This window comes from Podarcis melisellensis, assembly GCF_964234715.1.
Source record: "Podarcis melisellensis genome assembly, chromosome: 12".
NCBI classification, from domain to species: domain Eukaryota; kingdom Metazoa; phylum Chordata; class Lepidosauria; order Squamata; family Lacertidae; genus Podarcis; species Podarcis melisellensis.
In genome coordinates this window covers 33,405,554-33,429,986 of record NC_138544.1, presented here as the reverse complement: position 1 = coordinate 33,429,986, position 24,433 = coordinate 33,405,554, and the positions used below count along the sequence as shown (strand labels likewise).

Below are 24,433 nucleotides of genomic sequence, written 5' to 3'. Positions count from 1 at the left end.
TCCCTCAGTGTATACACTCTACCATTTCTGCAATCTAGAGATTTATTTATTTTTTAAAAATCATCATTCACCTCTAGCGAATACAATTCTACAATACATTGCTCCAGGTCATTCCATTTCCTAAAATAGTGGAACTGTGTTAAAATGAGCCCCTCTTAACTTCCGCAAAAATGGCAGCCTGCCAAGGTGAAAGCCCCATATCTCCTAAAGAGCTCCCACAAATCTGGCTACCGTGAGACCATGTAATCAGCTGGAAAACTACTTCACTGCTGCAGCCTCACTCTTGTCCTGCAGCTGTCCCAGGAAACTGGCTGACGAAGTAGGGAATTTCCATATTCAGGAAGTATTTTGTACTGAATTAATCAATTTGGCATTACTTCTCAGAAAGAATGTAGCCATCACAGCAGCTCCAAATATTTTTGTGCTCTGTCCCCCCCCCCCTGAAGCTTACAAATATGCTTGTACAATATTTCAACAACCTGGCTAAGTCATAACTTTTGATCAGATTTTCCTAGTCTAGTATACTGCTCTTCATACTCGTGGGTTGGGCCTAATCCAAGGTGGATTGCAACAGCAGCCCTGGCACCATGTAAATGTACCTTAATAAGAAAATGGTTCTGATGTGCATCAAGTTAAAGGTGGGGCCCAGGTCTTAAAAGGCTGAAGACTACAACATTAGAAAATAGTTTAATCTGCCAGAAAAAAAAGCAAATGAGGCTATCTATACCACAGCTAGCAATTTATAATGCAGTCCTATGCATATCAACTCAGAAGTAAATCCAAAAAAGTTCAATGAGACTGACACCCAGGAAAGTGTAAGAAGCTTTTGCTGTTATATTAAACAGTAAGTCTATGTAATATGCTATCAAGGTTTAACTAATGAAAACATAAATAATGGAGCGTTATTTTGATTTGCAGCCGTTTTGCCTAACGCAGAGAGGGACACAGAACTATAAGCCTATTGGAACCAACTGCAGGAACTGCTAATGCTGGCAAAGATTTGGATGGTCTCCTAGATCAGATTAGGCAGCTTTCAAAGAGGAGAGACATAGTAATAGGAGACATAAAACAACTGAATATCTGTTGCAAGTCAAACTCTGCCAAGAGCCGAGTTCTCACCCAATGGGCAGAGCTGCAGCCACAGCCTCCTGGCTGCAGCGTCACTGTCGCTTACTAGGAGGTAAGGCAGCTGAGTGCTGGATTGGCTGCACCAGTGCACCAAATGGTGCCATCCTCAACATTGCCTTACTCCTCCCAGTAAGTGGAAGCAGTGCTGCTGTGGCTCATCCCTCCAGGGGGAGCCACTACTAAGCTCTGCTAAGAATGAAAGGTCTAAGAAATTCCCGTCTTGCTGACAATTTCATCTTTTAGTAGATGAAAGAAAAGGCAAGGTGAACCAGCTACCCTAGACCCAAGTCTCACCAATAAGGAAGAATTGGTTGAGGAGATGGAAGCAGTGGGAGCTTGGGAGAAGAGGCGATGCTATGTTGAGATTCATGACACAGATGAAACAGAAAGTGGAATTAGCCAGATGTGCACTCTGGACTGGTTTCAACACGTTAAAAGAAATAAACATGAGTTGGCAGTGTGAGGCAATTAAAAAGGCAACTGATATTCCAGGTTGTCTTGAAGGATTGTATCCAGATTGCAAGAAGTAATGATACTACTTTGCTTTGGTCAGGCCTTATCTAGAGTACTGGGTCCAGTTCTGGGCACTGCCATTCACAAAGGATCCTGATGAACCAGAATGCATTCCAAGGAAGGCAATGAAGGGGTGTGTGTGTGTGTGTGTAAGGGACTAGGAGCCCAGGTGCTAGGTGGAAAGTTAGGTTGAAGCTTACCCTGGAGAAGAGACAAGCAAGATATGTTACGATAGCTATTTGCAAATATCCGAAGAGTTGTCACAAAGATTATGGAGCAAATCTAGTCTCTGTTGGTCCAGAATTAAAACTAGTGGATGAGAACAACCCCCAAAAAAGAGGATTTAGACTAAGCAGGAAGAACTTCCTGGCGATACAAGCTGATTGACAATGGAACAGGCTACCTCAGAAGGTGGTAGCCCTTCCTTCATTGGAGGCTTTTAAGCAGGAACAGGGTGCCAACCTATGAGGGATGCTGTAGAAGAGGATTACATTGGAAGGACCTCTTGGCTCCATGATTCAATGAACGGGACACAAGAACCATAGAGTTCCAGACACAGAAGCCCACTTTCACACTCACTCTTTGTGAGTTGGACCATATTTTGTTGAAACCCTAACACCACAAAAAAGCACAGTCACAAGGCAGCTTAAGAAACTGAGAAAATTAGCAACTTCACACCTCGGCCATTCTTTTTAACAGTTCTGGTTAATGTAAATTCTAACTGCAGGAATGAGCAAACTGCCGTGGACACAATCCAGCCAAAGTTAAGCACATGCTGACCTTTCCCATTGAAACAACAAGGCTTAACGGCACTTTGCTTTTCCACGATCATGTACTTCATTAAAAAAAACAACAACAACTGAGTATAACTTTACAGCATCGTCAAATGCAATTCATTCATTTTATTGTTAGTGGTACTTGGAAAGTAGAACTGGTGCTTTTAGACATTTTTTTAAAAAATCCTTTTCATGTCATTCTTAATATATACACTTCACTCCACAATGTAACTTCTCTTTTTGGGGTGGGGGCTCTACAAAGTGTTCAGCCTTGAGCAGATTTCAATTTAAGAACCCTACAAAATAAGGGTTTTAAAAATAGAAGTAGTTCTGGCCTGATAATCATTGAGAAACCACACGCATTAATACCTAATGCAGTTTACAAAAAATAGTTGATTTTTCACAGATACCTTTCTAGGATCTTGGCATGGTGCAAATCATCTCGTATTGGAGAATATGCATCACCTCAATTTAATAATCCAGTAAATTACAAAAAAAACGAACAGTGAGAACAGCATCATGTAGCATAAGAGTTTTGTTTGGCTTCCTCTGGAGAGTGTTTTCAGTCTACCCATCGTGGCACCAAGAAATCCACTGGTTGTATCAAATTCATTGTCCTGTAGTAACAAAGGAGGAAATTAGTCTGTGCTTTATACAATTTTAATTTGCAACACTAAACTTGCAAAGAATGGCACCTCAAAGTTGCTGTGAGAATTTGGGGGTGGGGGCAGAAATACAACCATGCAAACTGTCTTGAGCTCCTTAGAGGAAAGGTGGAATATAAATGTGAGAAATAAACAGCGTTGCCATGATCCAAAGCAGCATGTGTGCAAAGGGACTTTTAGAGACTCTGCTTGCAAAGCCACTTTCCAAAGTTAAACTCCTTCCAATCATCTGTTTAAGGGGGAGAGGGAGTCTGACTAGCTCTTCCTCCCAAACCGATGAACAATTAATTTTTTATCTTTAGACAGGGTTCCCCAAGCTAAGCTCCACCTATGAAATTGGAAAGGGAAGGGAACCAATTGACAACATGGTTCACCATCCAGGTGGGGAAAGCCAGATTCTGCATGTGTAGTTCTGACCAGAAAAGAGCGCCTTTTTTTTTAGTTAAGAAAACTATGGCCAGGCACACCACAAAATTTATAAGCATATTTTGACGTTGATGCAAATTCTATAGAGAAATCTCAAAATAATTTAAGTAAACATATGAAAATGTTTGAAAAATTGATACCTAGAAATTTTATTTTTGGAAATAAAAACACATCTACTACTAGAATTCAAAATTACAGGTTTTTTTAAAAAAATAAAAACCCAACAAATTATATACTGACACGTTTCAGAAAAGAACTAAATTTATCAGGGAGTTAAACAAATTCTAAATTCATCTAAAGGAACTAAATACTTTAATCATATACATACCATTTCAGCTAGCATTTTATTTTGCTGTTTAACTTCTGATCCAATTTCAATGGAAAGCTATGAGGAAAAAGAAGATTGTGATCCCATACTGCTAACTGGATAACATCGTGCAAAACTAAGTTTCTTTGGGAAACATCAAATGTAGCTAATATGCTTTCTGGAATCATCTTAAAGATCCAAGATACAGGCAACTCTAAAAATATTCTAAAAGATAATAGTAAATTCTAGTCTATGGTTTTCAGATACTGTATAAAACTTCTCTCAAACTAACAGCAACTAAAGCCAAGTATTGTAGTGTCATGTTACAAATCTTTTATTCAAATTTCTTTATTTCTTGATATGAGATTCTTCAAGTTATTTAACATACCCCAGTTTTTGTTTTCATTCTACTTGAGTATTTTAAACCACCTCCATATTTATGCTATAAGAGATGTGCTGTAGTGCAGCCTTCTGCAGCCTGGTTCCCTGATGGGTGTGGTAGTCCAACAACATATGGAGGGCACCAGGTTGGGGAAGCCTGCAGTAGAGCACAGTCACCTTCCCTTCAGTGTACAATGCCCAGTCACATTAGATTTACTGTATCTGCAGCACCCTTGCTCTCACATGATACACTGTGGTTCAAATAACATAGGCTGATGGGGGTGAGAATTGTCTTGCTTTGACACAGCCCATTTAGCTATGTTTATTCCATTGGAATAGGAATAATTTAGCCTGACGGTTTACTGGTAGGTCGGTTAACTGACCTTGCTGACTTATAAGTCCTTTGGGAGTGCAACCCTTAGTCACGGTGTGCCAAATAAGCAGAGCTTCTGCTTTCCCAACCTGTAACTAATATCTTGATTAGCCAGAAAGGTCAGCAGGAGCTCAAATCCAATTAGACAGAAAATTTGTTCCACGAATGAGTCCACTAGGCCTTCTGATGGGCAATATTTTGCCCAAATTCAATTAAGCTGTCTCGGTTTTTGCGACTCTATTGCTATTACCCTGATTGAGTAAGCATTATGTACTGCCATCAATTTTAATGCTTCTATAACAATATACTTACTGATTTTATGGTAGTGACTTTTGAACGCAAACTTTCCGTTAACTTCTCATTTTCTTCCTCAAATACACTGTACCCACTGTTGCTGTAGCCATAATTGCCGCCAGCAGCTCCTTCACCTGAGAAGGACATCAGTTTAGACCCCAGAAATAGAGCAAAAAACAAAACAAACATGATTTCTAGAGGGGGAAGAGCAATTTCCTTTTATTACACCTGTCTAAAGAGATTGAGGCAGGCACTGGTATTACACAAGATGAAGACCCAAAGTGTATGAAGAAAGGAGATGAAGGGAACACAAACAAATGTACCTACTTCACCAAATGTCTCCCCACAAAACTTTTTCACATACAATTCCAAACCAAAGGAACCATTGGATCCAGAAGTGTACTGTATATCATTCAAAAATGACTGAACAGTCCAAAACCACCTCCCATTCCCACAGCTTTCATCCTGACAAACATCCAGGTCCATCACTGTTCTTTCTTTCCCCTTCCAAAATGCTAATGCCTTGCTGGATCATCTCCTGTTGCACCATCTTGATTATACTTGAACAGAGACTCAGTTCTGAATGAATTCCTCATGTACATTCAAATGCTACCAGATGGCTCAGAAGATAATTTACTACACTACAACAATTAGTGGACAGCCATGGATACAGCCAGAGATACACGCAACAATATCCATTTTTACAGCACAGATTTTAAATGTTAAAAAAAAACCCAAATCCATGCTGTAAACATTTCATACATGCACACATACACACACACACAGAGAGAGAGAGAGAGCGCAGTTGCTTCATGCTGTGTCACACAAATGCAAAAACAAGGCCATTAGTGGCATCTCTTGCTGGACTGCAACTCCCATCATTCTTGACCACTGGCCATGCTGGCTGGGTGCTGGGAACTGAAGTCCAACAATGTATTGTTGGCCCCAGGTTCCTCACCCCAGCCTTCACGATTTAAGGAAGTACTGTTTGTAATTCTCTTCAGTGCCTGCAATATGGCATGGCAGAGCTACTTAGAAACAAAATTGGAAGCTCTGCTGCATACATTCAAGTCTCTGGACATGCAAGTCATAGGAGTCACCAGACTAGAATGAGCAAGGAACACCTTTTCAACACAATGAAAGTACAAGCTGCCCTAGTCAACACACAAGCTGTTATGTGCACATCTGAAAGAAAATACATGGTGTAGCCAAATAAACTGAAAATACAACACGTACTGTTTAGAATAATTATTGGCAATTTTAACTGGCCTTAATTTATTTCCAGTTTTAATCAGTGCTGTAGTCCACCACTTTAAGGAGACTTTTGGAAGCGAACATTACCACAACTTTCAACAGACTGGTTAATGAGATTCTGTCTTTTCCGAAAACAGAGACACCGCAAAAAGACAAAACTGTCAGGCAAAAAGATAGCAAGTAGTTTGACTTTTTTTCTGCATTAAAGAGCAATGACTGTGCAACAAAGACCACAAGTGATGTCACTGCAAGTGTTATATCACTCCATCTAATGTAAACATTGCAGAAGACTGCATTTTGTTGCCAACATGATCCTTAGCTCAAACGTTCCTTTTGGTTGATCTGCATTATTCTTCCCACATAAAAACAAACAAACAAATCAGTCAGAACAATAATTAAATACAAAATCCAATGTTTAGAATTGTAAAGTTTATAAGCCTGTAAGCCTATCCCACTCCAAGTGGGAGTGCCAAAATTAATTACAGATGCTTTACACTCTGCCAGTTTACTGAAAACTTTATGGCCTGGAAGACTATTTGACTCCCAATAACAAAAGTGAAATAATGAGTTTTGTTTTATTTGTGTGTGTGTATTAATTTTCCTGTGAGATTTCCATGCACAGAGTTTAGCTGGAACAATATTTACAAGTGGCTAGAACGAAAGATATCAGAGATACTCATTATGTAACTTGTAGACCAGCTCACTGACTTTTCTTAGGAAGCTGCATATCAAATAATTACTTTACTCAGTCAAAGTTCAGTTACGTATCACACCCTAGGGATGTCTTAACCCAGATGTTTTCTGTTTTATGACTGACGCAACATACAAACCACAGTCAGATTCTTCTAGAATCTCAGCTGTCACTTTCAGACAATGACTCAAAACTGCATCTCTCCCACAAGAATGTTTCTTGAATCCACTGATGACACTTCTATTACACACTTAGCAATTTCACAATTGCAATATTCAAATATCCACAAACCTGATCACCAGAAGCAAGTGTCCCTGCCCCACACTCCTACCACAAAGATCCCAAGAGAAAAGAACATGAAAGGAAAGAAAATATCCTCACACCTGAGTTCTGTGTGATTAAAAAAGCAGCAATATCAGTGAGGTGCTACTAATGCCTCATAAGACAGGCTAGCAAACGGGAGAAAAACCACCCCTCCTTTGTTCCTTGGAGAACTCAGTGAGATTTGGAATGAGGTCATCAGTACACTGATGAAACTCAGTTCTACTTATCTTTCTCATCAGTCAGGTGAGGCGATGGAAGTGCTGAATCAGTGCTTGGAAACTGTAATGGACTGGATGAGGGCTAATAAACAGGTAAGATTCCTCAGTTTTCATCCATGGGTGGATCATTTGAGAATGGAGGTGAGATTGAACCTGCTCTTGATGAGGCTGCACTCTTCACATGGAGAAAGTTTGTAGCCTGGTGGTCCTGATAGACCTTGCACAGTCAGTGGAAGCTAGTTGCAACTGCTCCTGGACAGACAGCCTGGCCACAGTTATCCATGTCCTGATAACATGTTTATTAGACTACTGCAATATGCTGTATGGGGAGCTGCCTTTGAAGACTTGCCAGAAACTTCAATGGGTTACGCTGTTGGTAGTCTGAGACAGCCCAGAGGGATCTTATTTTGCCAGGTCTGCACAGACTGCCAGTCCATCTCTGGGCATACTTCAAAGTGCTGGTGATCACATCTGAAACAGATTGGGACCTGCGTAGCTTAAGGACCATCTTCTCCCATATGACTATTCTGGGAGCAGAAACCCTCCTCAGAGTTCTTCTACCTTCCTCTACCTAAATACAAGGGGTTTGGCTCAGTTAGGGGTCTACGCAGCTGTGATGCATGTGGAATGTTCTCTCAGAATCCCTAGCTTAGCATTACACTCAAACAAGGAACCATGCTGGTAAGCCAAGAAGACAGCTGTTTAACTTTGTGATGCCCAGATGTGGGAATACTGGACTAGGACCTGAGAGCCCAGGATTCAAATCCCCACTCAGTCATGAAGCTCACTCGGTGACGATGGGCCAGTCTTTGTCTCTTGAGCTCCTTAGAGGCAAGGTGGAATACAAATATAATAAATAAATAAGGGATGGGGAACCGTTTTCATTGGCCTAAGGGCTTAAAATCTGTTCTGGACAACCTTCTGACATCACACATCAGTGGTAGGCAGGATCAGAGGCAAAGATGAGTGGAGCAACTAAGGTAAATTTTACCTTTGTACAGTAGACTGGTTTCCTCACACACACCACTATCTCTCCTCCCCTCCAGGCAAGCAAGAGGCATTATCAGAGTTCAAAGATACATTCCAACCAAGTCAAAACACTTAATGAAGGTGCAAAGTAGGGATGGTGAGGGATGTGGTTAACAAGGAGGTGTAACCTGGAGAGACAGGTCTAGAGAGCTGCAACTGGGCCCTGAGCCACAGGTTTCCCACACCTGAAACAAATTGTTTCTGCACCGCAAAGAGAAAATTTTTTGACAAATCAATCCAAATATGGAAGAAAGGTGTAAAGAGGAGACAAGAGAGTGAAGAAAACACCTCATCATGCAGAATTTGGTATAACCAAATTACTGTGCAGGCAACTCTGCAAGTCCCTAATTATTCCACAGGGATACCCTAGCTATCCATTAGTTTGCTGTTCAAATTAGGCGGGTTCACTGCCCATTACTTGACATTACCATTGTAACAGTAAATGGTATTTTCTGTCTTATCCATGAAAATTAGCATTCACCCACCAAAGAGCTGCTGATAAATGGAAAATATCACAAAGGTTTGCAGGTCAAAGAGTGGGAGTTTTTTTCACAGAACTCACTGCTAGGGAGAAAATTTCACAACACACAGCGGGACATGAGGAGACAAGAGAGGGAAGAAAACACCTCATTGTACAGAATGCGTTATAACCAAATTACTGTGTGGGCAACTCTGTGTAAGTCCCTAATTATTCTACAGGGACTAAGAGTTTGCCGAATACCCTAGCTATCCATTAGTTTGCTTTTCAAATTAGGCAGGTTCACTGCCCATTACGTGACATTACCATTGTAACAGTACATGGTATTTTCTGTCTTATCCATGAAAATTAGCATTCACCCACCAAAGAGCTGCTGATAAACGGAAAAATATCACAAAGGGTCGCAGGTCAAAGAGTGGGAGTTTGTTTCACAGAACTCACTGCTTGGGAGAAAATTTCACAACACTCAGTGGGACATGATTAACCTGATGAAGACCAGGCTGCATGTGGAGCATCCATATGGGAAATGCTGCTGTTTTCATAGTACTGCTACTAGACCTGGAAACAATGAAAGGGGTCTTATCCAGAGTCAGTCCATTGGTCCTTTTAGTTCAGTAAATTACAGTACAGTGATTGGCCGTGGCCTTCCAGGGTTTCAGACAGAGGTCTTTTCCAGTTCTACCTGGAAATGCCAGGGACTGAATCTGGGATTTTGTGTGCTCTGCCACTGAGCTATGACACATATAGAGTGAGCACCTCTCAAAAAACTTTATCGTTTCTGCATTGGAACTACTAGTTGAAAGGATTTCTGTGACATCATCATCAACCTTTTATTCGACCGTCAGTCAGAAAAAAGTACATTTGTCAATACACAGTTAAAACATCCAGGAAGATTTTAAAACTTAGCCAACACTAAAATGGGCTAAACTGATAGCCCCATAGATTTCTGTGACAAAGATTTGGACACTGCCAGTTCATATTGAAACCAGTGCCCAATGTAAGAGAGAAAAGGAAGAGGAATGGCCAAGGCAGACACTGTGTTAAAAGAAGTGGGATGGCATCTCACCCCACTGGCTGTTTTGGAAACAATCACACCAAAATGTTTTGGGGGAAATAGCATTGGAAGATCAGCACAAAATATGGCTTCACCCACCCAAAGAATAGTTGAATAAAACTCCTTATTCAAAGGCATCCTTCTCCATACTTTCTTATTGATTACAAAGGAAAACCTTTCCTGTGGTCTATGTACCAATGCAATAAATGCTATTCTGTTCTACACTGGCAAAAGCCTGTCTAATTCGGTATCCTGTTTCTCCTGGGAACCAGTGTGTAACAATTAGAGTGTCAAACTAGGACACTCAAATTGCCAGTCAGCTGTGAAGCTCACTGGATGACCCTGGACCAGTCATGGACTCTCAGTCTAACCTACTTCACAAGGTTGTTGTGAGGATAACATGGAGGGTGGGGAGAACCATGTGCACCACCTTGTGCTCCTTGAAGTAAAGGTAGAACATATGTGTTACTGCTCATATTCCTAATAGCAACCAACCAGATGCCCATGAGAAGTCCAGCAAATGATATTCAGAGGCATGAAACTTCTGATCCTGGGGTGGGGGGTATTTATATTTAAATTTCACTAAGTAGGGACAGTTACTTCCCATTCACAGAACGTTAGATTACTTATCACTACCGGTCAACTCGAATCTCGGTTCAAAAAGTGAAACTGAAGTACAAATTCTCCCATCACAGCTGTAATTCAATGAAAGCACAACATGAATCACAGGAAACAGGTGGCACCGTAGAGATCCACCACTCAAGTTTACAAGGCTCCGGTGCCTTAAGCAAAAACACGCAGCGGGTGTTCTGATTAAAACTGCAGAGATGCTGAGCTTACAGGCCCAACCCCCGACGGGAGTAGACAACACCAAGGAGTAAGTCAGGAGTAAGTTGCAACACGTCTCCTCTCGTCCAGGCTGCCCATTCCATGCACGCACACTTACTCGGGAGTAAGCCCTGCTGGGATCAGCAAAGAGCCTGGGACGCTTTATAGGGAGAGGGAACCTGTCCCCCCCCCACGCCAGGTTTTGAGGGGCTCCCAACTCCCCCCTGCACCCCAAGCCCTTCCCCCGCGAGGAAAACACTGCCCTCGCAGCAAAAGGAAGAGTTAGCCTGAAGACCCTTCTGGAGAAGGGGATGCTCGTCCCTAGCAACCAGCCGGGGCCATGGCAACAGACCTCTCTCCCTCAGAGGCCGCCTAGGCCCCGCTCCCCAACTGCGCCCCACTTACCCAGCCCGGCCCTCCTCATCCTCGCTCTGCGTGGGGCCGGGGAGGAGACGCGGTGAAGCCTCGCTCCTGCGACCCGCGGGCCCCTCTCGAAGCCGGCCTTTTTCCGACACTCAGCCGGGCAAAAGTGGGGGAGCTTTACAAAACTCTTTCGCCAGACACAGATCACCCCACAAACGCCACGACAGCGCTTAAGTCCCGCAAAGCGTTCCGGGTAATGTAGTTCTGGTTGGTTTTTTTCCCCCCCGCAAGGTCCTCTGGGTAACGTAGTCCCCGTGAGCGAATGGGAAGAGGCAAAGAGGGAAAGGCGGCAGGTCCTGGAGGTTTCTGGGTAATGTAGTTCCAGGAGACCCAATCCGGAGATGCCTCCGCTGGGAAATTAAGTTCCACGGGCGAGTAATAAGCGTGGATGGTGCGATATGGGGCGGGGGGCTCTCGCCTATTCCTAAATAATTAAAAATGAAAAAAGCAAAGTAAAAAGTACGAAAGCACGCCATCGAGGAAAAGAAAAGAAAGTGAAAGTGGTTCCTATTTACCTGCTCATCGTTCCACCTTCTCGCTTTATGGGCATCTACGGCTGTAATCCATTTATCCCGGGAGAGCAAACCTGTTGATCTTGATGGGACTTACAGAGCAAGCCTAACCATGCCTGCTCAGAAGTAATTCAAGGGGTCTTACTCCCCAGTACGGGGTTAGGATTGTTGCACTCTTACTCCTAAGTAGGCACGTACAGGATCACACTTAGTGTTAAGTTGTGGGTGAACATATCAGACGACACAGCGATTCTTCAAACAGCTCTTGTTTATTCACAGGCCAGAACAGAACTGAACAGCAAACAGCTCAGCCAGCCTGCTTTTATAGGCAGCCGGCTGTCAACATTGTAGCAACAACAACCCAGGGTTTCCCGCCTAAAGTAACTGACGTGGACCTGAGTGAAAACTATATACACGATACTCCTGGTAACCCGGGTGAGAACTTCAATACATAACACCCCTCCCCACCAAGATAAGGCATTAGTTACAATCATACTGGTTCCATTACATACAGCAATACCCTTATTGGTTTCAGTAAGGCACATAAGCATATTAATTGACCCTATTCACCATACAGCTTTACATGTGCAGTTTGTCCAGTGAACATAGTCTTTTAAATACGCTGGGCGCTTGGAAGCCTGCTGGATCGCCGAGGGCCAGTACCAGAGTCCAGGTGGCCTTCCAATTCTGGCTTCCTAGCAAGACGCGGGCTACTGGCCTTGCGGATTTCCTGGGCGGAGAGTTCAGCAGCTTCTGAGGCCACGGCCTCCTCAATGGCTTTCTGCAGCGTGAGACGCCGTTGGCGAGGAGACACCGTTGCAGACGGATGTCCCGGACCCCGCAGACAATTTGATCCATCAGGGCATCGTCTAAGTCTCGGAACTCGCAGTGCATTGCAGCCTGTCGGAGGGCAGTGATGTAGTTGTTAATTGACTACCCCTCTGTCTGATTTTGGTGGTAGAGCACATGGCGGGCAGCAATCCTGGACAGCTTTGGAGCGTAGTGGTTGCAGAGCTTCTTCTGGACTGCTAGAGGTGCAACCAATGCTCGGGCTGTCTTGAACACTTCGGGGCCACAAAGGCTGAGGAAGAGGCCCCGCTTCTCCTCTACAGACCGTCTTGTCAGCTCATTTGCTTGAAGGTAGCAGTCGAACCGAGTGAGGTAGGAGTCCCATGATTCAGAGGCTGGCGCAAACGGCGGTAGAGGCACAAGTGAAGCCATGGTTCTGATGCCGATGTGGAGGCGATGGATGGAACACAGTGCTCTAGCCAGAACGGTCAGCTCTGAATTGGTTCTGTTCAGTGATTTCTCTCAGTGTTTCAGCTCAGTGATTCAGCTCTGCTCAGAGGGTGGCCTGTGCTCTGTTGTCCATCCATCCCATCCTCGTCGCCAGTGTTAAGTTGTGGGTGAACATATCAGACGACACAGCAATTCTTCAAACAGCTCTTGTTTATTCACAGGCCAGAACAGAACTGAACAGCAAACAGCTCAGCCGGCCTGCTTTTATAGGCGGCCAGCTGTCAACATTGTAGCAACAACAACCCAGGGTTTCCTGCCTAAAGTAACTGACGTGAACCTGAGTGAAAACTATATACACGATACTCCTGGTGGCCAGGGTGAGAACTTCAATACATAACACTTAACTTAATGAATTGCAGTCTGAGGCTGCTCGTTAGTTTTTGGTTGTTTATTAGGGTTAGAAAACATGGGGCTGTGGGTTGATTTGTAGAGCACAGCCTATGATGCACCACGGCCTCAGTTTAATATATTTCTTCTAAGAATACTCCCTTATATCTTGAGTGTGTGTGTGCTCCTCGCCTTTATGACAGTTTTTGCCTATTAGGGGGTATTTGTTTATTTATATCATATTAGATTTATTAGTCACTTTTACCCCAAAGGTAAATTTAAAGTGACTTACAGAAATAAGCTTTTAAAACAGGTATGAAAGCAATAGTAAAAACAACCCGAAAGGCTCACCAGTAGTGTGTATAGAAGAGCAGGGCCAACTCAGAATTGTAGAGCAGAATTGTAGAGTTGGAAAGGACACTGACGGCTATCCATTCCAACCCCTGCAGTGCAGGAATCTTAATTAGATTGTACATGACAGATGATCGTTCAACCTCTGCTTAAAAACCTCCACGGAAGGCGAGTCCACCACTTCTTGTGGGAGCCTCTTCCACTGTTGAGCAGCTCTTTCTGTCCCAAAAGTAATGAGCAGAAAAGTATCGTCCCAAAGCCTGGGTGAATAAAACTGTTTTTGCTTGCCCCCTAAAAACAGATGTTGAGAATGCTGGGGAGAGCATTCTGAGAAGGCTTGTTCTCACGTCACCACTTTCTGCACCTCCCTCAGAAAGGGCACAGAAGGGACTCCAATGATGATCATGAGGTCCCTGTTGGTTCATGTGCAGAGAGGCAGTTCTTGAGATATGGGGTCATGAGTCACATAAAGCTCCCCTTTGAGTTAGCACATGCGATCACGCTGGAAAGCACCATATAAATGCCAAGTACAGTACTTACATGTTTAAAATAAATATCATTGTCAGTATTACTGAATCCTCATCAGAATATATCAAAGGTGGCATTACTGCAACATCTAGTGTAATGCTTCAGATTTCTCTCTCTACTTCTGAGTTCAAAAATGCCCTAGAATTAATTTGCAAAGCTAATTTGTCTTCTCCTACAACTTGCCTCCATTCAAAATGTTTCATGAGAATTCAGCATTATCTTCTTATATTATGGATGTGACTCATGCCATACACTGCAGGATTATAGATTTATTTCCCAGGATGATAACCTTAACAGGAGGGGGGAAATGTGGCATTTGGAAGCAGTGAATCACTCGAGTACAACTTCCTTTCTTCTTTTTCCTTGCCTAAAGCTGTTACAAAACTGTTTTTTCAGTTTCAATATCTTCCTTTGCCTGCGTGCTGCTACGTCTCCCTACAGGGGAAAAGAAGGATAGCAATGGAATGTGACAGCAATAAGAATAAAGTCAAGGTAACTGGAATCTTGGCAGTACAGGGGGGAGCAGCTGTTGCCTATTACGTTCCTAAAGGTGTTGACACATTACAGTCAACAAGTGTACGTTCTGTGTACCCATATACACAGAAAGTGTACATTTCTTCACACAAATACTTGTACTTCTGTAGAGACAGCTTGTACCTATATTCAGTACTGTATACCATGTGAACAAATCTCTTGTTCTGTTCTCTTTACGCTCCTCCTGATTAACTGAGTTTTTTAAAAAAATAATTACAGAACAGGAGCATACACAATTTCCCAATGCTTTCCAGCTCATTTGCATCTCCCCCCCCCCCATTTGCAATCATAGCCCAAAACACTGTTCATGGTTTTAGTAAAAGACAGTGGCGCTACAGGAAGATGCAAAGGGACAAATGCTTTGAATGGAAATCAGGCTTTCTAAAGCTTGCTATTTGCATTTCATTTGGTGTTTCAGTCAGGACCATGTCAGGGAGGGGAGTTGATAGTGAATAGCAGGTGCAGGGAGCCCTGGGGCTTCTGCAATGGGCCCTGGATCTCAAGCTCAACTCCCCCCCTTCCCCCCATGATCTCAAGGTTACTGAGGCTTCCCTGTAGCAACTGTTTACAGAATGCCCTTCCCCACATAGCCAAGCATTGTAAATTGCATCCATGTAATTGATACCACAAGTGGGACGCAGGTGGCGCTGTGGATTAAAACACAGAGCCTAGGACTTGCTGATCAGAAGGTCGGCGGTTCGAATCCCCGTGACGGGGTGAGCTCCCATTGCTCGATCCCTGCTCCTGCCAACTTAGCAGTTCGAAAGCACGCCAAAGTGCAAGTAGATAAATAGGTACCGCTCCGGCGGGAAGGTAAACGGCATTTCTGTGCGCTGCTCTGGTTCGCCAGAAGCGGCTTAGTCGTGCTAGCTACATGACCCGGAAGCTGTATGTCGGCTCCCTCGGCCAATAAAGCGAGATGAGCGCCGCAACCCCAGAGTCGGCCACGACTGGACCTAATGGTCAGGGGTCCCTTTATCTTTAATTGATAGCACACCTAGTTTGGCCTGGGAGATTAAATTTGGCACCTTCCACATGTGCAGCCTGTGTTCATTCTCTCGGCTGCATCCTTCCCTTGAGGAAAATACTGCCGTAGCCGCAGGTGTAGAAGTTTTCTCCTCTCCTCTGTGTTTTCAGGCTCTTGAGCACAATGTTCTTAATGGCCATTTATTTTTCGCAGTCTGTTCCTTCCCTGTACTTTACAGATGTTGTCTGACACCATTAGTAAGCTACCAAGCTGTTATCTTGGGCTTTTGCGCATCTGAATCTTAATGTTCGGTCGGTTTGCGTTTTGAGAAAGAAATTGCTTCTCTCACCACCGCCACCATCACCTTCTTCGAAAGAAGACTTGCCTGTTAATGGGTGATCCATCACTGTAATTAGATAATGGCTGCCTGAGATTTTTATAAGCACAATCCGCTACATCAGCTGCATAAAAGCAAGCCTGTATCCCTTTTAAAGGAGCACTTTTTGTTTCCTGCAGGGAATATAGTGCAAGTTCTGCCGCTCCCCTATTCATTTAACACCTTGTAGAAACTGGTAATTGCTAGCGCATAAATCACTTGGGCTGCTGGGCAGAACAAAATCAATCAGTATTTGAAAATGCCTGCTCTGGTTTGCTCTTTACTCAAGGAAAGTATCCAGTGACCTTGTGGCAGTCAGAATCATTCAGTGGCTTTGGGATTGATGCAGCAATCCTGACATCATCTAATTGGGGGGAATTTCACAGCTTCATGGAGGGTTTCCCTATTAAATAGCACTGTAACTGCTCAAAGCAGGGATGGAGGATCCCCGTCCTTCCAGACATTGTTGGACTCCTGCTCCCATCAACCCCAGGCAGCATTGTCAATGGTGAAGGATGATGGGAGTTGTAGGTGAGCAACATCTAAGAAGCCCATGGGTTCCTGTCCAGTGGCGTAGCGTGGGTTGTCAGCACCCGGGGCAAGGCAAGTAATTTGTGCCCCCTAACCCGTGGATTTGCGCCCCCTAACCCTATCCCCAGATGTTGCGCCTGGTGCGGCCGGCCCCCCCTGCACCCCCCACGCTACGCCACTGTTCCTGTCGGACAGGAATTCTGGCAATCCTTTTGAACTAGCGAAATCCTCATCGGATGATGGAAATCAACATGGAAAGCATGCTCTTTCGGCTTACCACATCTCGAAGCATCCTCTTAAATCAATTTACTGTATTGTCATGTGTTTGTTTTAAATATCTTGCAGTATCTGCAAGGAGCCTCTCGCGCCTTTGTTTCTTTAACTTGCTGAGTATCATCTTTGTTGGCAAGCCTGAGCTAAAAAAAAAAGGCTGCCCACTTTCTAGCCCCTTCCCAGGTACCCAGAACACTAAAGCAACACATGATGGAAGAGATCATCAGGTGTGCAAATGGACAAATCTTTGAACTGATGCTGTTGATCTTCACTTGTATAGTTCATGATATGTTGGTTTTGAGGGTTCCTCCTCCCCAAATTAGAGCCTCTACGAAACATTTCTAGCTATAGTTTTGTGCATATGAATTGCATTATTTTGGAAGCATCTTATGGTTGCTTTACTGTAGGTTAGGAGTTCATCTTTGGTTCCAGTCGTACATGCAGAGGTTGAGCTGAGGTGGTGGGGAGAGTTCCACAAATCCTTAAATTGTTTTGAAGTGCTATGTCTACATATTGTAATGGGTTGCCTGCTTGGGGGAGGAGGAAGAAAAGTAGAAACTGGACTGATCATAGGAAGCCATTCTAATGATGAAAAGATTGTACTGAGTATCTGTAATAAAATATAGACACTAACATGTCCCTAGATTAAACCGGAGGTTCCCATTATTCATGAAGAGGTGTGGTTCACGTTCACAAATTACTGTGAAAAATGAAAAGAAAATTGTGTTCAACTTTATGTGAAAAATTGGTCCTGTGTATCCCGGTGGGGCTCAGATACTGCTATGATCCTGGGAATCCTTAGAATTTAGCTGAGGTCCTTTGCATACCAGCATCCTTCACTACTGCTGAGGCATTGATATTCTGCAATCAACGGGGAGTGCACTTATAACTTTGGTTCCACATAGCACAAAACAGCAAACTCAGCAGATGGCAAAACAGGGCTACAGAAAGACAAGCGGGGGTACCAGCATGCTAGGGGGAGTCCCAAGGTTTTCCCTTAAGGAAAAACAGTTACACACACACAAAAAGAGCCTGATGACAACGACGACGTATTACATTTCTGTCCTACCATTCCTCCGTAAGGAGTCCAAGGTGACAAACAACAAAGCAGCAAAACAATACAATTAAAAATAAAATAAGTAAAGCACTTAAAACCATGGAAAACAGCTAACAACATTTAAAGTATAGGCTTGGTTTCTGGTGGGGTGGCAGGGAATGGAATCTCTTGGAAGAAATGCATGGCTGACTGGCACACTGGCTCCATGCTGCAACATTTTGTTGCAAGTTCCACTTGTAGTGCTACCTTCCTGATTGCACTCTTGCAATCTCTCCACCCCACCCCCCAGCAAGTATGTAATGATGTTTTCACTTGGTTGAATGGGACTTACTTACAATGCATAGGATTGCTGCCTTCAATCAGCAAAAGTCTCCCCAATCAGTGTGATTTAACGCAGCTCCTGAGACTCATGACATTATCAAAAACAGCTTCGAACAATTTCCTGAACTTCCACCCATTCAGTCATTTAATTACTCCCAAGCCCCATCAGTTTCTCATTCTTTTTATGTTGCAGATGTGCATTTCAGAACACTGGAGGCCACGGACCTTGTCATAGCAGAGATCCGCAGGTTCCTGACACGTGTCACACTGCAAATGTTAATGAAGATAGCAGGAGGATTCTCATACTTGTGAAAAACTCTTTGTGTGAATGTCTGAACTATATACTGTGCCTAATTTATTCTATAAGGGTGACTGTTGTTGTTGTGGCAACAACACCATCAACCTCCCAGAGGTTTCCGACCTTTTTGAGTCCGCAGCTCCCGTGACCAACTACATTCTGTCTGCGGCACCCCTGTGGGACTCAAGAGCCCAGTTATATCACCCCTTGCCTGCAGAGCTGGCAGCCTCTCACCCTTTTATGAACACCCTCCCTTGTGTAGCGTTCTCTCAGTCTCCTTTCCCTCTCCTTGGGAATCCTCTGAGCAGCCATTTCTGCCACACTTGGTCTCTGAGCTGCCCACTCTGGTCCCAAGGAGAGGTTCCTCCTCATACTTATCCATAGGGGCCTGGGAAGAGGATGCCCCCAGGCCTAGGGGCCCAACGGCAGCAGTGGCAGCAGCAGGCACTGGCAGGCCTGCATGGTGGAAAGTTTCCCCTTCAGCAATGGGCACTTGACTCCCAGGCAGGCCTTGCACACAGCAAGCACAAGGAAGGTCAGCCTACCTGCCCACTCAGCCTACCACTAGTTTGTCCTCTCCCAACAGCAAGGGCTGGCTGGCTGGCTGGGCTCCCTTGCCCACTTGCTTGCTTACTCTGAGGCTGCCTCAGCTGCTGGCAACCAGCACCCCTTGGCCAGCTCCAGAGGCACCATTCGCTGCAGAGCTTGTAGCCAGGGCTGCTGCAACAAATAGCCACACAAGCCTTGGGGAAGGCAGAGGCATCAGAGGAGGGAGGGAAGAAAAGGGGGACAGAGGCCAGTGTTGCCCACGACACCCCTAACCACCATTCAAGGCACCCTAGGGTGCCACGGCACACTGGTTGAAAAGCCCTGCATCTTGTTCCTTCTACATTGGTGGAATCTTAATGTCACCATTTCCAAACAGCATTCAGCAACTTCCACGTGGGCTTCCCATCAATATTCATTCACTTTGCAAGGGCTCAGGAAGCAGCAACCTTTTAACTATTTTAATGGGCTTCAGGTTTGGTCCTGATTGCTACCTACTTTATTCATAACACTAGTCATGTTTTCCTTCGGCAACATAAAGGTAGCACTTGGGTTGTCAGCTTTGACTGATGAATAATCAGCTGAGTGGGTGAGACAAATTCAGCAGAAACTCTTGAAGCTGGTTAAGATTTCTAGAGTCAAAAGAGGAGAACTTGGGTAGGACAATGACTACTAGCCTGTGTAAAAGCCAGAGGCTCTATTCAGAGGTGCTTAATAATATCAAGAAAATGGAAATCTGTAATAATGATTCAAGGAACACACAATTCTTACTTTTCCTGAAAATGGTCATTAAATACTGACTTACTACTTTGATGTCTAGGTCTGTTGGTGTTTTATGACTGAACTTTAAAAACAACAGCACACAACCACATTTATTTTGGCCACAAACAGAAATAGCATTAAACACATGTATTTTTATGTTAATACAACACAGGAGTCTCTTTACAGGTAGGTAACCCTAGGCCCCAGATGGCATGCAGACCTTAGTCTAGTTTCAAAAGTCCTCTATAAGCAATCAGTCCCAATCGTAGGCAACAGCATTCCATCCCTGCCCTGGCAGATTTTTGGGTGGGGAGGAAGAAGTGGGGAGAGAGAAGAAAGCCCCAGAAAGAGAGAGTGGGACAGCAGAGAGAGAGAGAGAGAGAGAGAGAGAGAGAGGAGGGGAGAGGTGGCCCTGCTAACTTGTGGACCCTGCTGGATTAACACCAAGGTAATGTGGCCCTCTAAGAATTGCCTACCCTTGGCTTACATGAAACATTCTCTAATGTAACATTCATGATTGTATGGGAATGGCTCCATTTTGCTGAGGCTCAAACAGAAGGACAGTTTATGGGCATAATTGTTTAAAAGTGTACTGTTTAAAAGTGTGCTTTGTTTTTTAATCATTAGTGGCTGCCTAGAGTGAGGTGGCATGACTTTTAGGCTGGGCTTCTCTCCTTCAGGGAAGAGGAATCTGTCCACAAGGCCTGCCAGTGTCTCTCCAGGCTGAGGATGCCATCTTGCCCTCTTCCGATTCCAGCTCAGAAGCCAAGTGGAACCACAGGGTGGTCTTCAACTAGTCTTTACTCTGAGTATACCCACTAGAGCAGGCCTCCTTTGACTAAAACTTAGTTGGATACTATCCACATTCTCCCTCGTTTTGTCAGAGTCAATGACTGTTGAAGTGGGCTGGTCCTGTTTAAGTGAAAAGGCTCCCTTTGCTGAAGGTGGTGGTAGCAACAACTGAGAAGGGATTGCAACTCATATTTAAGGCTCAGTTTGAGGACGATTGTTGGTAAAGGAACATCTGAGTCTAATAATGTTGGTGGAATTGGCAGCCAGTGGCCTGCATGGAGCTGTCTCAGGTACCAGGGAAGCCTCGCCTCACACCATCATTCAAATGGAAACAGGGACGATCCTTGGGACCAATATTGTGGAATATTTTTTTTCTTTTAACAACATTTTAAAATTTATTTTTAAACAAAAACTGGAACAATTAAAACACTTATCCAGCAGTACATCTAACGGTGTTTCTTCTACCCATTGACTTTAGACATAAGCTTACACATTCAGTGTTCAAACATATTACTTAATTCAACCTCTCCACTGAGAAGACTGGTCATTAGCATAGTTAAAGAAAGGGATCCATGTTTATTGGAAAGTATCTCATTTTGTTACACCTTTAATCGCCCTCCTGTGTCTGGTGAGACACTCAGACATTGCTGTATCCCGTATACTAAAGTGTGGAATATTAAATGTCAAATAACCTGCTATGGGATGAAGGGTGGTTTATACATGAAATTACAACATTGTGGGGGAATGGGGTTCAATCCATGAATAAGATGACCAGATATAAATGAAGCCAAGGGTTTATGAAGAAGTTTCACGACCTATATTCAATCTATGGGACGGGTGTCTCTTTTGTATTGCTTTTAAAATTATAGGCTGTTATTTTCTGTGTTGTGTTTAATTGCTGTTTGTTTGTTTCTTAAGCTGTTGTAATCACATGGTTACACACCACCTTGCTTCCCATGAGAGAATGTGCCACCCAGATCTGGCCCCTGGTCAAAATGTATCACTGATGTCACACTATAGGTTGAGATACTGCACTGGCGCAGTAAGTATTAGCTTACATGTCATCACACTGCAAATTAGGATCAGGCACTGGCATAGGGATGGGGGGAGAGAGAGAGAGAAAGAGAGAGAGAGAGAGAGAGAGAGAGAGAGAGAGAGAGAGAGAGAGGGAGAGAGTATAGAACCTGTTCAATTTCAGCCTATGGCTGTTTGGTCCAGAAACTCTAGCAAGCAGAAAGGTAACAATCATCTGTCCACTGATTACAGCATTTTAAAAATGTACTGCTGCAAATCCCCATCAATATCGCATTGTGTGTGATTCACAGTAAGAAGATTGCTTCTAGGAAGTTTATGGAAGTTCCATGACCTACATTAGACTGCTTTCAAAAGTGGCTGTTAAATTGGTTTTGCATTTCACACAAACCATGCATTAATAACTATTCAATCAGCATTTTTAAAGTTCAAATCTCAGCGCTTCTTTAATGCAGGACAGGCCATGTTCTCCGGAAAGCACCAAGATCAATGTAACTCTAGGGTGGAGAAAGGCAATCTGAAATACTTGATCATGGGGTGCAAGAAAACATGCTCTCAGCAGAAAGTACAGGTGAAAATATTAAGAATTAAAATAAGAAATAAGAGTTGCCAACTTTTCACTGGTTCTGCTCCCATAACTTGGAGTGCAGGATGAATCCTGAATATTCCTTGCTGCACCTTTCCCTACCACTTACTGTGATGCTAAGTAAAGCTTCACCCAATTAATTCCTTAATATCAGGTTATGGTTAAAGGCACAGGAGCAGGACTGGTAAACAAAGTTGACAAGCCAGTCCACATTTTGAAATGGGCTGCTGCCTACTTTCCCCATGTCCTCAACAGACTGTGTGTGATTGGGGGTGCCGGTACTGTGTACCCTTGAGTACCACCATAAAAAAAGTTCTGGGGTCCAACAAGAGATGCTGCTTATTTGGAATTTAGTGGGAGGGAGGTTCTGAAAGGTAGGTGCCACCACCTACCAAGTAAACAACCAATTCCTAGATTGTATAAGTCAGACCTCTTGATGAGATGACATCTTTAGGAGTCTCTCCTTTCAAAGCATTGAATGTAGAATGAGTGAGATTATCTTTTAGATATTCTGGTCCCAAGCTGTATAGTGTTTTATACACCAATACCAGTACTGCGCACCACCACCATAAAAAGAAATAGCATCTGCCTGGCTTTAGTAAGAGTTTCAGGGGTTTGCTGCCACCACAAAAAAAGCACTCACCCCAAGTGCTTAATTCTAAAGCATAGCCTTCGAAAGGAACTTAACATTTGGCTAATCATACAGCATATGATGGGACTTCAAGGACCCTGTATCCAGGCTGTTTTAAAAAATATATAATCTCCAAGGGAAAGAATGAACACCAGGCCCAGAAACAAACAGTGATCCAATGCAGCTGTTTCAAAATTGGCCCCATATGTTCTCCATGGCCAACTTCCAGAGAACAGGCTGCATTTTGTCCCAGCTGGAGTTTCTGATAATTCTTCAAAGACATCCCTATCTACAGCATGGGACACTCATCTGGCCAGGATGTGACTAAGGCATAAGCAACCATGGCCAGGTCATGGTTAAGAAACTGCAGGCATTACGCTTTAAGTCACAGGAAATGGTGGCTAGCCTTGTTTCCTGGAAGACTGGTTCATGGCGACCAAACTGCACTGATTGGATGAAGCTGATGTGGAGCCTAAGCCTAGGCAAGCTCACTTGGAAGTACGTTTATGCGAGCACCTGAGTTCGCAGCCATAATACCAGGCAATTGTGCTCACAGTATAGGGTGATCTTTAGCATAGATTCTACTCACAGCAGACCCACTGAAATTAATAGACGTGTCTAACCTGGGTCCATTAATTTCAATGGGTCTACTCTAAGTAGAATTTAGCTGGACCCCACATTTATTTTTAAAAAGTGAGGCATCGCTTTGGCCACAAAGAGGAAGCTTGTAGCTAATAAGGCAATTCTAGACATGTGTAATCAAAAGTTCCATTGAGCTTAATGGACCTTCCTTCCAGTTAATTGAGTAGAGTATGGCTCCCTTGTTAGACTCCAACTCCCATCAGCCCCAGCCAGCATGACGAATCATCAAGGATGAGGGCAGCTGGAGCCCAGTAATAACTGGAGGACTGCTGGATTTCAGTAAAACAACAACTACATGCATAGGTCTCCCCCCTTTTTTTGTAACCTGCATACCAAGAACCAGAAATTCCTAATTAACTGCAAACACCCTTCCTTTAGCACAGTTTCAAAGGCATTCACAATCTCACTGGAGTCCTAAAATTTCATTTTCGAGTATGTTGGAATGAGTTATTTTTCTGAAAACTGGAGGCTAAAGGGAGATGGGTTAGGGAACTGGGAGCTGGCAACTGGCAACTGGATCAAACCCAGCAACAAAGCCATTATGCTTTCCACCGGCTGCAGGTGAACTGCAATTACTAAGCCTTCTCAAAGTGAAAGAGAATTCTTTATTACCATAATAAGCCCTTGGGCAGTGCCGTAGCAGCTCACACCCTGCGCTCACTGCCCCTTTGCCCAAAGGGGGTTGAATAAATAAATAAATAAAGTGCTCTTACCATGAACTACTGCAATAACTTTGACACCAAAAGTAACTCTCTTAACCTCAATTAGCAGACAGGGGAAGTGCACACTATGAATCTTCCGTGGAAGTGAAGAGGTGTCAGTCATGTAAATGCCTTGGTTGTGAAAGGCATTCTGGAAATGGAATTGCTTTAGGTAAATGACCCTGAGTTATGGCTTGTGAGATAC

The 24,433-nt window shown here is 43.7% G+C and overlaps 1 protein-coding gene across 1 annotated transcript; it reads right to left on the bottom strand.

Moving 5' to 3' along the window:
• Nucleotides 1-2,507: 2,507 nt before the first annotated feature.
• On the bottom strand, nucleotides 2,508-11,330 carry BET1 (Bet1 golgi vesicular membrane trafficking protein). Its single transcript, XM_081931283.1, has 4 exons — nucleotides 11,145-11,330; nucleotides 4,882-4,997; nucleotides 3,837-3,893; nucleotides 2,508-3,034 (listed from the first exon to the last, which is right to left on the bottom strand). The coding sequence occupies exons 1-4, from the start codon at nucleotides 11,161-11,163 to the stop codon at nucleotides 2,879-2,881; spliced, it is 348 nt and encodes a 115-aa protein (XP_081787409.1). The 5' UTR covers nucleotides 11,164-11,330; the 3' UTR covers nucleotides 2,508-2,878.
• Between the last annotated feature and the right edge of the window lie 13,103 nt (nucleotides 11,331-24,433).